At 39.1% G+C, this 15,188-nt stretch overlaps 1 protein-coding gene across 2 annotated transcripts in view; it reads left to right on the forward strand.

The window, feature by feature from the left end:
• The first annotated feature begins 334 nt into the window (after nucleotides 1-334).
• Nucleotides 335-15,188, forward strand: part of GAK (cyclin G associated kinase) — an 82,097-nt gene continuing 67,243 nt past the window's right edge. For both annotated transcript variants that reach the window (XM_026672993.2, XM_026672994.2), the window contains exon 1: nucleotides 335-655. In XM_026672993.2, the coding sequence (XP_026528778.2) occupies nucleotides 514-655 (142 nt within the window). In that variant the 5' untranslated portion in view covers nucleotides 335-513. The remainder of the gene's footprint in view (nucleotides 656-15,188) is intronic.

A 15,188-nucleotide genomic window follows, 5' to 3' on the forward strand; every position in this document is an offset into this window, starting at 1 on the left:
ATCTATCTATCTATCTATCTATCTATCTATCTATCTTATCTATCCATCCTATCTATCTATCTATCTATCCATCCATCCATCCATCCAATCATTTCTACATCTCCATATGCATAAATACATAGGCAAAGAGCAAAGCAGGGGGGCTTGCTGCTCCCCTTAAAATCTTTTCACCGTCAGGAAGGGCCAACGTTGAAAAGCGTCGTTGCCCTTTCGAGGAGGCACCCGACGTATAGGGATTCTCGTCTTCACCGCACCTCTTTGCGAAGGGCCGGCAGGGCAGGGCGGGACGGGAGGAGGCGGGGCGACACGACAAAGTGGGCGGGGCCCCGGCTTCCTTGCCTCTGACGAACAACGTTGGCGGAAGTGGGGTCGGTGCGGGCTGGAGGAGCGGGCGAGTACGGCGGGGCTGAGCAAGGGTGTAATTGGCGGCGGCGGTAGACGGAACCGGCCGGGTTCGGCCGGCGCTCTCCCACCCCACCGCTCGACCCTCCATCAGTCCCGGCTTGAGTTGCCATGTCGCTGTTGCAGTCGGCGTTGGAGTTCTTGGCCGGGCCCGGCTCTTTAGGAGCCGCCAGCCGGGATCAAAACGATTTCGTGGGGCAGGTGGTGGAGTTGGGCGACATGAAGCTGCGGATCAAGAAGGTCATCGCGGAAGGTGCGTGGGGCAGGAGCGGGGCGGAGGGAGCTCCGCCTGGGGTGCGCTTCGAGTCCAACCCCCACCCCCGCTCCAGATCGCGGGGAAGGGCGCGAACCGATGTGGTCAGGCGGCTCTCACCTCTTTCCTCCTTCCCTCCTTCTCCAATTTCTTCTTCTTTTTTTCCTCCTTCTCCCTTCTCTTTTTCCTCCTGCTACCTTTTCCATTTCAGTTCCAGGAAACAGACCACATATAAGGCATCCCTAGGAGCCAGGATGCGAATAACCCCCCCAATATAAGAATAATTCAGTATTTATTTTTAGCCCTGCTTTCCATTTTATTACTTTTGAAAGAACGAGGTTTTTACACCAAATAAACCCCCCCTCTGGCATTGTATAGCAATGGAAAAGGAAATTGGCCTTGGTGTGTGTGTATATGGGTGAATGTGAATTCTTAAATTTGTCAAGGAGACATTAGGAAGAAAAGGAAGGCGGAAGAAAGGTCTTTAAGGGAGTAGCAAAGACAGCAGCAGCATTTTTTTTTATTTTTGACAAGTGTGACATTTATGGGAGGGAGTCTTCCTGGTAGAGATACCAGTGTGTTAATAAATTGTCCTTAACAAGCTGTGATTAAAGGGGAAGGAGCAGGAATAAATAAAATAATAGCCTTTATCAGATACTGATTTGGTCTTAAGGTATTGTGGTTTGGCAGATATGAATGACCTTTTTTTCCATTTAGGATTTTTCATGTTCCATTGTCAGTAAGGTGTTATTGCTTTTTCCATAGCTATCTGAAGAGTTATGCATTTTATGCATTTGACTTTTGTGCATTGGATCCAGGGTCTAAAACTTAGCAAAGGCAATTTTGCTATGTCTCACAGTGCTGCCTGGACATATTTCACAGTAATGTTCCTGGATAAGAGATTTCCTCATTTCTTCCCATGAAATAATACAATAAAGAAGAATTAACCTGGAGGTGGGGGTTGTAGCAGATGGATCTTTTACAAGGTGCTAGAAGTCTCAGCATACAAGAATTTCCAAATATATTTACAGCTGTATGGCTATTTGGTTCCAGAGAACTAATGTTCAGAACCATTTCAAACATATATTCCTGGTGAACCGGGCATGGTATTGTGTAACTGCATGTTGTGGTTTCTAAACATGTATGTGTGTTACATGGGTAAACACTGACAAATGATCAGTTATGTATTTTCCTAAACTTTGATGGCAGCGAAAGTCTCATTTGTACTCGTATTTTGTCCCTAGTTGAAATCATGTCAACTGAGACTACTGTAAAGCTCTGTTGTTTCTAGATTTGTTGGGAATAACTATGGATCTCCTTAGTAGAGATTTTATGACAGTTTTAATTCTTCCACCTTCATTTCTGTCTTTATATTTGGTTAGTCTATATGCTGTACGTCTTACAAATTTAATATTTGGGTTTAAGGCATATTGCTTTGTGCCTAATGTTGTCATCTTAGAAAGTGCTTTCCCTTTCCAATATTAATTTTTTTTCTTTCCTTCTCCTCCCTCCCCCATCTTTTGGGGAAAGTGACACACATGACTGTTTTGCTGTTAACTTTTTACTACTCAAAAAACTGCCATTAGAATCTAAAATATTCTTTGGTCTACAGGATAAGATTTAAACCTGTGCTATTAGTGTTACTGTTCATTTGAGGATAGATTTACTAGATTTGTGAAGCTTTTCCTGTGAAAGTGTATTGTTTCATGTGACTAAAATCCTTAAACAGAAAGTTAATAGAGTTTGGTGAAGTTAACTATTAAAGATATTGAAAGGGAAGGTACCTTGATGACTCATATGTCCAAACCAAGAGTTCTGATTTCTTCCTTCCATCCCTCACCGGACAGGCTGTTCTATTCCAGAAATATTGCCCCATTCAACCTGTTAAGCAAGTCTCAGATGAACACTTTAACATAGTTTGGGGGATATCATCCAAAAATTATTTTAATATACATACAATATTTATGAAATATGCTGTGCTGCAGGACTTGATTAATAAAGGTACACTTTGAAAATCCTGTGTTGATAAAAGATACAGTCCCTCCCCTGGGCTAAAGTGAAAGAGAATAAAGTTGAATGGTGTAAATTTTCTGTTCTTACACTAAATATTTATTTTGGTGAGTTCTTGAGCTTTCAAGCATTCTTTTCTCCAGAATTATTATTTTTTTCAACCACCCTGCTGTTAAAACTGAAATATTTCATTTTAATTGTCATTGTATACTGTTTTAGGGCATTAGAAAATGCATAGTCACTGGAGAGGTTGTAGAGGTAAGGCTTAGTATACTAGGGTGCTATTGCACCTGCATGGTTTGCCCATTCCAAAAATAAGACAGAGCAAATGATCACCTTGTTTTAGGATCCAACTCTTATAGCTGGAATGCACCCTTCTAGATTTTATCTGAAATATGGCAATATGTTGGCCGATAGCTTTGTTCAGTTGTGTTTTGTTCAGCATCAACTATTCCATAAGGTGATTTATTTGTTTTTTGCTTAGAATATTGTGCGTATCAGGTTACTCTGATTTGTAAAACATGGTTTATATGGCTGTGTATATTGGGCAGTTTCAGATATTTATCTGAATTCAGTCAACTATGTTTAAATAAATCGCACATGAGTATGATATGTAATCTTAGCCAGGACATTTTCATGTCTTGAATGATAATATTTCAAAATGAGATGAATTTTAGCATATAACAGACCTGGTTACATATATTTGTATAATGCTAAAAAAAAAAGCTGTCTTGATTTATTTTCTTTTTAAGAATTATTGGTAAAGTGGACTGTTTTCATCAGGATAGTCCGGTAATTTACTGTTTAAATGCTCTCCCATGTAGGAGTTTTGTTTTTAATAATTGTTACTGAATTTTGCAGATACAAAGATTAAAAAACTAAGGAAAAATATACAAATTAGTTTCTAACAAATCAAAAAGGAAAAAGAAAAAAAAGTGCAGAGGAAAAAATAAAAAGGAAGAAAAAAGAAAAGTATATAAGAAACTGATTCCCCCCTTCATCAAGACAAATACAATTTCAATAACATCACCTTCTCTGATATTACAGCAGATCTTTTCATCTCAGATGTCTTATCTAAAGACAAACGTTAAAGCCTTATCAATCCTAATCAGCAAAAATTCATTAAGATTTGCAAAAAATGTGTATTTGTGTGTGTTTGTATTTTAACCTTAAGAAACCTACTTTGTGTTCCTTTCCTTATTTCAAAATATAACAGAATTTTTTTTCTTTTCATATTATCTTTTATATAGAGCAATCTTTAAAATCTTATTATTTAGTCAGTTTCTAAAACCCATTAAAAACTACCAGAAACACCATATGTATTTTAACCTTGATCAGCTAAGCCAACTTTATATTCCTTTCCTTTGTTTTTAAAAATCTTGCTCTTTAATCCCTTTAAATAGTATCCCAAAAGTGTATTTCTTTTCATTTTTTCTTTGCCTTTTTCTCAGGAACTCCTTCATAAATTTAACGTATGTGCTTTGAAAGTCCAAGATAAGAATGTTGTCCAAGTAATTCTTCTGTTTTATTATTTGTGTGTCCATTTTAGTTATGAAGACATCAACTGGTTTTATTTGTATATCCAGTGTAACAGCTTTTTCCATATTCTTGTAGCTTGTCATTTTCAAATCCACATCCACCACTCATTTATCCTCTTCCATCACATCTTTTAGATCCTTTTTATGTGGCATGCAATCTTAAGAATAACTTCTGATTGCATTGCCTCCAAAATATCCTTGAATTTCCCCAAATTTAAATATTTTATTTCTATACTAGTGGTTCTCTTGTCTTTTAATTATGTTAATTCTTTCTGGTTCCTTCGAGTCTTATGTTTTTCTCTAATCCAGAATATTTTCCCATGGGAATATTTCTTACGCTTACTGTAGTTTCTAAATCTTTTCATATTTTTAATAGAATTTTAAATAACACAGAGGAAGCTTGTTTGTAATTAACTTCAAAATCTAATTTCAAACCCATCCCATCTCTTAGTTCATTTATAACATTGCACAATCAGTGTACTAATCACCCTTTGGCTTTTTACTCTATAGTAAGATTCCCTCCCCCCCCCCAAACTTCTATAAAAAATATTTTTTTAAGGAATCATTCATGTGGTGTAATGAAACTTTGCCTTCTTGACAATTCTTGCTATCCAAAAAGCTGTTAAGCAATTTCCAGAAGTGATTAAGAAAAAATATATGCAAACCCAATGTATTTTTGAAGGTACCAAATTGTGGCTTCAGAAAAAATGGCTTTCGGTCAGCTTCTAGAGCTCTAAAACTCACAGAGAGACTGCTGTTTTATAGTCTCCTTGTGGGGACCCACTGTATGGAGTGCATGTGGACAATCCCAGATCCTCTCCTTTATCCGGGGAGGAACTCCAAGGAGCTGATCTAATTTGCCAGTTCCTTGTCCTGCCACCATGATTAGTAGTTCTGTTCTCAGCAGAGCCATCTTCAGTCACCATTGCTTCATCAGAAGTCCTATGTAGGAATTTAATGCTTCTAATATTCCAGGACAGGGGAAAGATTAATCCTCCACTGATGGATTTAAAATAACAAGCTTTTTATTTGAAGTAGTTTATATATTATATTGAATAGTGATGCCTGATTGATTGTATGCTATCAAGTTAGTGTCAATTCTTGGCAACCATCTAGATAGATTTTCTCCATAATGTTCTGTCCCTGATCCTGTCTTTCAGGTCTTCAACAAGTTTAATGTTTAATAATAATAAAAAACAATTGGCTGGGGTGTACACTAAGGCCTTTTCCATTGTTTACAAATCACAATGCATATGATGCACTACATATTAAAACAAAATTAAATCACATTAACATGATGTATGAATGAATGTAAGACAAAGATTGTTCCTACAGGTGCTACTGTATGGCACTAATATTCATTTATCTGTATTGATTATATTTCAACATGTGGATTGATTAAGTAGTAGTGAGTTATGAGTTATGTGTAAAATTAAACAAATGTAAATGACAAATATTGAAGACGGAAAATAAAAATAAGATGTGGTGGAACAATGTAGCCTGCTATAGTCTTGTTATAGATACTATTACCTTAATGGTATTATCAAACCACTTGAAAAATACTTTTTTATGTACAGAAACATAAGCCACAGATTATACAAAAATGTTTTAATTTTTAAAAGAATCCTGCCTTTGACTTCTATAACATGAAAAATTTGAGTTTTAGTATTATGAATTGGACTAGAGTTTAGAGGACTGTACACTTAATTTTATATATTTTTAAAATACATGGTGGTACATCAAAAGTGTATCATTTTTGGATGCTCATGATTGTTGAGTTTTGCTAGACTGGGAAATTTGAGGCACAAAATACACTAAAAAGCTGTTAGTAAGTCTAAAGTTACTTTTTATGGCACTACGAAATAGGAACCAGCCCATTATGTAAAACTATAATGAGTTTGTTTTGGCTCAGCATGTAGTGTGAAATCATATGCTACATTATGGCTTAACGGTGTTATCAACACAAATGACTGCAGATACACTACCTCTTGCACTTTTATTAATAGCAGTGATGGGCTTTGTGCATTTTCTTTCCAGCAACTTCTATGAGATTTCCTCTGCTTTCCCTTAGGTTAATGTCAGTCACAACAAAAAAGTGAATTAGCTGTAGATATGGTTTGCAAATCAGCCTCTAACCCTAATTCTTGTAAGTAAAGGATAACCACAACCCCTGTAAAGGCCAATAGATAGATAACTTATATGAGTGATAGAGAATTATTGTGGTTTGCATTGCAACTGTAGTAGGCATAATTATATGCCTTGACTTACTACTTTTCTGAAAGTCATTTTAAAAATAAACCATAATTTATACATTGGAAAATAATAATTGAGACTTTAGTATGAATTAAGATAAATAGAAATGCCACCCTTATGATTTATAATGGTGTCAAACTCAAGGCCTGGGGGCCGAATTTGGCCTGCGAGGTGCTTAGATCTGGCCCATGGGGCCACCCTGGAAACAGTGAAGGACCAGCCTGCAGTGCCTTGCCAGCGAAAATGGAGCTCAGGAAGGCCGCAGGCAGCCCTCCTAGCTCCATTTTCACTGGCAGTGGGTTGCAGGATGCCATCACAGCCAAAATCGAAGCTCGGGAGCCCGTTTTCACTGGCAGAGTGATCGGGCCACCACAGTCGCCTCTGACATGAGTGACATCGAACTGGCCATGCCCACCCTAGCCACACCCACCCCAGCCCCCGAGGTCAAACACAACCCTGATGCGGCCCTCAATGAAATCAAGTTGTACACCCCTGATTTATAAAATGCTAAATTGCGAAGGATTTGGATAATGTGTTTATCCCAAGAAACCTATAGTGTTACTTACTGCTACCAGTAATTGGTAAGTAGAAAAATTCACAATTTTAAGAGAGAAAGGTAGCAAATTGGTTGGTAGATTTCTTTAAAAAAAAAAAAATCTTACGGTCTTAAGGGTGATTTCTACACTAATGTACAGAGGCTCAGCCTACAGAGGATGTGACACTAATTGTTAATATGTGTCAAGAATACCAATTAATAACTAAATGATAGGGTATTCAATTTTATTATGATGACTTGCAGTGCTTCAAGAACTACCATGGAAGAACAGATAAAATAATAGCACAGCATGTAAACATGAAACTGTTTTCTATAACTGAGTCTGGCATTTGGAGTCTTGCTGTAAGCAGAGACTATTCTGAGTTGTCAAGAAGTTCACACAAATATGTTGTCAAGTAACTGGCTGGTCACTTAAAGAATTCACGACTTTATGAGAAGTATACATGCCTCTTTTTTTTCAAAAGAGTTGGAAGTCTTCAGATTCTGCCTATGTGATTGAAATCTGTAATAAATATACTGTATATACTCGAGTATAAGCCTAGTTTTTCAGCCCATTTTTTGTGCTGAAAAAAATCCCCTCGGCTTATACTCGAGTCAGATTCCCCTCTGAAAAAAAATGGTGTGGAGTCGCGGCCTCCGGCGGCAGCCACTCCCAACAGCCCAGCCGGGAAGGGAAAGGCAAAAAGCGCTTTGCCTTTCCCTTCCCGAGGCGCGGGACTGGGGCCGCGCCGCGGTAGTGACTCCTGACTCAGGGGCCTCCGAGGGAGGGGAAGAGAGTGACTCCTGCCTCCCGCTGTCATCATCATCTTCTTCTTTTGGGTTAGTGAATCAATTAAACCTTTCATGATAGTGAGATCGTTTCCCAAATTAATTATTTTTATTTTTGAAATTTACCAGTAGCTGCTGCATTCCCCACCCTCGGCTTATACTCGAGTCAATAAGTTTTCCCAGTTTTTTTGTGTGAAATTAGGTGCCTCGGCTTATATTCGGGTCGACTTATACTCGAGTATATACGGTACTTGTATCCACCTTTTAGAAAGAATAGCCCAAGTGCAACTGAATAGATATTTTCAACACTCCCCCTCCCCCCAACATTGTTCTTTTACTTTCAAATTGTCATATTGTCGTTTCTGAGCTAACAAAGAGGAAGACAATGCTTTCCAAACAAATGGAATCTTTTTCTTGCTGGGGTTCAGCTTTAGGTTGTTTATGTCACCCATTCTTCAATCATTAGGGGAGGAACTTCCAGGAATCTCTAGCCTAATCTGGGATATTATACACATGGAATATCATATGCATATTAATTGTAAAAAGGTAAAACAGAACATGCATGTTAATTGTAAAAAGGTAAAACAGAAAGGTTTCCCTTTTAGTCTGCCTGCGTTTGAGTCTAAGGCACAGGGCTCATTTCTTGTTTCTTGGCCGAGGGAGCTGCTGTTGTCTGAAGACATGTACCTTATCCCCAATCCACATATAACAACTCTTTTGTTTCATTAAGGTGTTCAATAACGAGAGAGATAACTGAGCATTGTGTAGTACCCCACAGAAGAGTGACTTAATGTCTAGACCAGTGATCCCCAACCTTTTTTATGCCGCGGCCCGGTACCGGCATCAGCTGGGCACCGCCATCTTTTTTTGATGAAAAAGTGCTTCCGGTGAGCTTTCTACCCGGAAAAGGTCACCGGAAGCACTTTTTCATCAAAAAAAGATGGCGGCGCCCAGCAAACCAGCGGCCCGGTACCGGTCCGTGGACCGGTGGTTGGGGACCCTTGGTCTAGACCATTCCTGTTCCCATATGATCGATTCGAGCCACCTCCTCAGTAAGAAGCAGAACCATTTTAAAGCAATGCCATCGACCTCCAACCGTCACAGGAAGCTCAGAAGAACACCACAACTGATGTCACTAAAAGCTACCACAGGAAGGCCATGCCGCCTCCATCCAGGATTTGACAAAGAAACCAATGCTGTTTCCATCTCATGCCCAAATCTAAACTCTGAAAAAGATCCGGATAAAACACTTTACATAACATAATACAATTTATCTAGGATCTCCTGCCTCTGATGCTCCAATCATTTTTCTTAAAACCTTCTCTAAAAAGAGAAGATTGGAGACTAGATGGGTAATCTAAAATTGCCAGATTGAAAAATAGTTTGTTCAGGAGCAGGCGTGTCACTGCATCCTTCAAGGAGATTAATACTAGTACGGGGACAATTCCTATATTACTTTGCAAATTGTTATTCCAGCCTCCTCATTTGTGTCTGTCCATATGGCTCTGAAATCTTAAGTAATTTTATCTGCAGAAGTCCAGCAAACAATAGGTCACAGTGGGTTGGATGAAAGTTGTCCTGTCCAATGCTCTGCAACAGGGAGAGTGGATAATATTCTACCAAGGTAGTAAGTGCAAAGAACGACTTTACTACTTTTGTTGCCTTAGTATAGGCCTGCAGATGAGTTCATGCCTCTGCTCAGTGAAACTCCTTGCCTTCCTCTATTGGTGCTGTAGGCATCGCTTCAGGTATTTCATCTTGTGGGATCAACAAACCAGGAGAGGCAACTCCCAAGCAATTACATTCAGTGCTATTGTTTGTGAATTCCAGAAGTCTCTGAGATGCATGGTAGAACTCTTGCTGCGATATAACTGGAAAAATCCCTAGATCCTTTTGAAAACAGATCCCTTAAGTGGCTGGGGCAACAAGCCTGCTGAGCCCTCCTCCCTTTTGTAGAGATCACAGGTGCCAGTCATTTACATGGCAGTGAGCTAACCATAACAAAGAATAGTATGGATTTGTTAATTACGTAGGCCAGGTCCATGGAGGCTGTGAATTCCTGAGCCTTCCCAGTTTTTACTTCACTTCCTCAGAATCAAAGTTCCCCAATATTGTTTCCCCCCAGGGAAAATTTACCACTAGGCCTGACACAAGGTCTAGGAATTCAGGAAGGACTACTGTTAGTTGGCAGGATGGGTGATATACCAGCTTTATCATCTAAACGCTGACATTCACAGCCGATCATCTTTGGAACACAGTCCAGGCTTATAGCTAAAGCCCCTCAGGAACATTACACCGCACCCCCAGCTTTGAAGTCACAGCCACTGAAGCAACTAAACCCAAACTGGACAGAGCAACATCTCAATCTTGTTCAACCAGTTCTCTCAATCATGCATGCAAGGCTCACTGGTTCATTCCCAATGAGGTCACGAAAAACAATACGGTCTTATTACTTAGTGGTTTGATATTCACCAACGGCCAACATGAAGCTAGGGGTACTAGCAGTCTGGGTTCCAACTCCAGAATAGAGGCATTTGGCACCATTTTGCTGGTTGCTGTTCTGTCTTAACCAGGTCAGAGTCTCTTTATCTTGCTTTCCTCTGCCATTTAGTTGTTTGCATCTCACCTTCTTCCTCCTTCGTGGAATTCCTGAATCTTTTTCTAACGTAACTTCCAGCCAACTTGCCAATGAGCAGGAACCTTATTCCCGCTCAACCTAGTAATGCCAGCCTTCAGTGAAGCAACCATCTGATCAACAGCTACTCCAGCCAACCCATCCTTCTCCCTAATATTCACCACTTCATTTGTTCACCACCACCAGTCATGAGCTGATGTCTTGCTAGCCTTAAATGCCTTTTGTGGGGTATCCTGTTCACTCTTTAGGCATTAGACAATGCTAATTAGTAGCGTTGTAAGACAAGCAGGTAGTCCTTGTCTTACAACAGTTCATTTAGTGACTGTTCAAAGTTACACAATGTCACTGAAAAAAGTGACTTATGACTGTTTTTCACACTTATGACTGTTGCAACATCCCCACCGTCTCGTGATCTACATTTGGGTACTTGATACTTATGACAGCTGCAGTGTCCCAGGATCATGGAATCATTGTTTGCGATCTTTTGACAAGCAAGGTCGATGGGGAAGGCTCTTAACAACCGCGTTACTAATTTAACAACTGCAATGATTCACTTAACAAATGTGACAAGAAACATCGTAAAATGGGGCAAAACACATTAACACATTTCTCGCTTAGGAACATACATCCTGAGCTCAGTTGTGGTCGTAAGACGAGGACTGTCTGTAATCCGCATCTGATTCCAGGTGAATCCTTGAGCACGACCACTGTGGCCAATGTGCATGCTGTTGCAGTGAGTGTCCTGTATTAATAACGCTGTTGGTAAAACAGAATTTGCTGTTGCCAAACATCATGCTTTATTTAATTGGTTAACCCAAATTCCAGTGCACGGGAGGTGTGTAATCATTGGGGAAAGGAATTACAATCAAAGAACACTGCATGAGCTCATAGAACTGGGCTGATCTATATTCTGTATGTCTTCTGTCTTAATGAGATATGTTCTATATTTTGGGGCACCCCGTTATTGTTCTTTCTAAGCGTCTTGCAATATATAAACTGGCATTCTTTCTCACTGCGGTAGTCCCAAGCAATCTTTCTGGGCATTTGCCCTTATCATGGCTTCCCAGAGAGCTGACTTTTGAAAAGTATTACCTTGAAATAGCGGAAGTATACCTGCATCTTGGAATTTGTTTTGTTCTGTTAGATAAAAAATCTGAGTGGGAATAAGAAATGTTACTTTAGCTGCCTTACTTAAGGTTCCAAGTATTTCTGTGTTCTGGAGCTTAAACCTCTTGGCCTACTACCAAATATTGAAATTTGAATGCCTTTTAATTATCATGAAGAATGCAGTGTTTCTAGAAGCAATCCAATTGTAAATACCTTATGGCTGCAAAATAAAACTTCATTTAGTTACTAGGGAGCAAATGGTATATATTACTTGTTCACAGTATCTTAAAAGAGCAGCTTTCCTACAGTTATATTAGACCACAATAGACATTATTAGCAGCATGCTATTATTAGCTATAGTTGCCGTCTGGCACATCTGAGTAGCACTAGACTAGGAAAGGCTGTATAGAAAAATACAAGTCACTTGATCAGAAGAAAGGATTGAGGAAAAAGATAAATCAGATTGGGAAAGGAAGTGGAAGGGTCATACCTTTTATTGTTTTGTGATTTGGATTTCATCTTTTTTTTTTTTAATTAAAAAAGTTCTGAAGGAGGCACATATCAATCCTCAGCAGAGGATAGGAATTCTTCAATCTTAAATTTGCTTATTCCCTAGGTCCTGCTACCTTCTATAGCAGTGATGGCTAATTTTTGGGCTCCTGTGCCAAAAATTGTGCGTGCGCTTGCACGCTCGCGCTCATGTGCCAGCACCCAGAAGACAATGCGCGCTCTCCCACGCCCCCTACGCATCCGCACACAATCACCCCCCCACCCCCTTATCTGCACTGCGCCTCACATCTGATTTTCGGCTGGTTTGAGGCCTTTTTCGGCCTCCCAGAGGCTTGAAGAAGGCTTCTGCAGGCTTCAGAAAAAAACAGGAAGTGAAGAAACGGGGCTAATTTTGGGCCTGCAAAGCCTGCAGAAGCCTTCCGAAAAAGGCCTCAAGCTGGCTAAAAATCAGCTGTGAGGTAAGTTTGCCTGCAGTTTGCATGCTGGCACAAATGGCTCCGCGTGCCACCCGTGGCATGCGTGCCATAGGTTCGCCATCACGGTTCTACAGCAAATATATGACTCTGCTGATTTTCTGCATTGATTTTGTTCCCTGTATGCAGAAATCACCACAAGAAGGATTGTTGATTCCTGCGATATCCCTTAGAAAATTTTCTAATTAGTTTAGGAACAGTATCTAAAATTTTAGATGCTGGTATACATTTTATGAGAAACTATAATCTTTCTCTCCATCCCATTCTCATCTTCTTTTGTGATAAATGAAAGAAATGAGGCCTTTGGTAATCCTAAAGTTCAAAATTTGTTATGGTAAGTTTAGAGTATGTATGTATGTATGACCTGATTACAAGTTCAGACAAGTTCAAGGCTGATATCTCTTTAATGCAGCTAAACTTCTCTGTATTATGAGTCCTAAAACTTATTGGTAGGCTACTTCGAATATTACATATGCCTTAGGCATTGTTGTTTATTACATAACTGTTTGTATAACTGTAGATGTTTATATAAAATAAACCACATATTTACTGCAATATAGGTAGTCCTCAACTTACAACTGCAATTGAGCCCCAAATTTCTGTTGCTAAGTGAGAAATTTGTTAAGTGAGTTTTGCCCAATTTTATGACTTTAATTGCCACGTTTATTAAGTGAATCACTGCAGTTGTTAAATCAGTAAAATGGTTGTTAAATGAATAGTTTCCCCATTGACTTTGCTTGTCAGAAGGTTGCAGAAGATGATCACGTGACTCCAGGACACTGCAACCATCATTAATGTGAGTCAATTGTCAAGCATCCAAATGTAAATTACGTGACCATGAGGATGCTGCATAAGTGTGAAAAATGGTCATAAGTCATTTTTTAAAATGCTGTGATAACTTCAAATGATCACTAAGTGAACTGTTGTAAGTTGAGGACTACCTGTACAGCAAACCACTACAGTCAATCATATCAACACTAGAGAGTTCAAAGTTCTTTGTTGTAAATAACTGTGATCGGGTTATCCATTTGCATGCTGTGCTTAAAAACCCCATTGTTTACTACACGAGAAATATGCAGGATCATATTTCTGAGGAGCCTATAAACTAGTCCTTTACTAGTTTTTTGCTTCTATGGTACATGGCAGGTAATGAGATATATTTTTTCCAAATGACATTCAATTTTGATAGGATAGGATAGGATACTTTATTGGCAAAGTGTTATTATTAAACATACAAGGAATTTGTTTCCTTTTTTTTACAATGCATATTAAATATCAAACTACAATATACCGTGTTTCTCATATAATAAGGCCGGGTCTTTTTTTTTGAGCCCTGAAAAAATGGCTAGGCTGTCTTTTCGGGGTGACTTAATTCCCCCCTTGCATCTTTGGGCGGGCGGGCAGTGATGGCTTGGATGTTGACCTCAGCATTGGTGGGGCACTTCGTATTAGGGTCAACGCAGGCAGCACCATATCCGGGTGTGCCACAAAAGTACTTCCTAACGGAAAGCCCCCACCATTCCCCCATTTCGCATGTTTTAATATAGGCCTTAATTTGGGGGAGGGGCTTAATTTCATTTCATGCCTATAAAACATGCTGGGACTTCCTATTGGGGGAGGCCGTATTGTTGGAGAAACAGGGTAGTCTTAAAACATGAGAATTATGAAGCTTACTAAGGGCTTTTGAATGGGCTGGTTGAAAGTCTTAAAGCTATTGTGTGGCATGGAATGTGGTGTTTCTGAATACTATATAAAATAACTTTCTCTATTACTTGGCGCAAACTTGTAAAAATGGGAAAGGCACTTTGATGTAGTTAATACTTCCTTTTAATGGTATGCAGCATTCACAATTTTGTGGTATCACACCCTCTCTATTAACATACCTACTCTCAGAATGAGTGTGTTCGATGTTATAGTCCGAAGGAATATGGCAATTTCTCAGATGCAAAACAAATACTCATGGCGGGTATTATTCCCTCAGAAATAATGTTATTGCTAACATTTAAACTGTCTGAATTTTAACCTGGCCCTAGAGAATGCTGCAGAAAAGAAAGGAAGAAAGAAGGAAGGAAGGAAGAAGAAGGAAGGAAAGAAAGAAAGAAAGAAAGGAAGGAAGGAAGGAAGGAAGGAAGGAAGGAAGGAAGGAAGGAAGGAAGGAAAGAAAGAGCCCTACTCTAGTTACTATATACTACACTACCCAGAGATACATACAGAATATGAACCAATCTACGTCTAATATGATGAATGCACGGGAAATGGGTAAAAGGCTGCATTTCTCTAGGATTATTTATTATGTTGCATGCGTTCAAGATTTTCTTTGCTGTTGAAAAAAAAAAGATGCTAAGCTGAACTGGCAGCTTGCTTTAGCAAGCAGAAGTCTTTGAGGGAGGAGGTAGTAGGATAAATTCAGACATTGCCTTGAATGTATGCATTCTCTTTAGAAAAGGTGGAACAGTTGATCGGGTAACTTGCAAGCAGGCCTGTTCTATTTATTGTATGGTTTTTATTGAAACTTTTAAACAAGAGGAAAACTAATAGAAACTAATATGAAGTAAGGAAGAAAAATGAAAAAGAAATCAGAAAAAGCAAAAAGCACATGAAAAAAAGTTGAAAAGAAAAAAAAGAAAGAAAAGAAATATAAAGAAATGGCTGTTAATATTCTTTGTAGCAGTTATAAGTACAA

This window comes from Notechis scutatus, chromosome 2 (genome assembly GCF_049901735.1).
Source record: "Notechis scutatus isolate UNSWTSFEM ecotype Mainland chromosome 2, rNotScu1.2, whole genome shotgun sequence".
NCBI classification, from domain to species: domain Eukaryota; kingdom Metazoa; phylum Chordata; class Lepidosauria; order Squamata; family Elapidae; genus Notechis; species Notechis scutatus.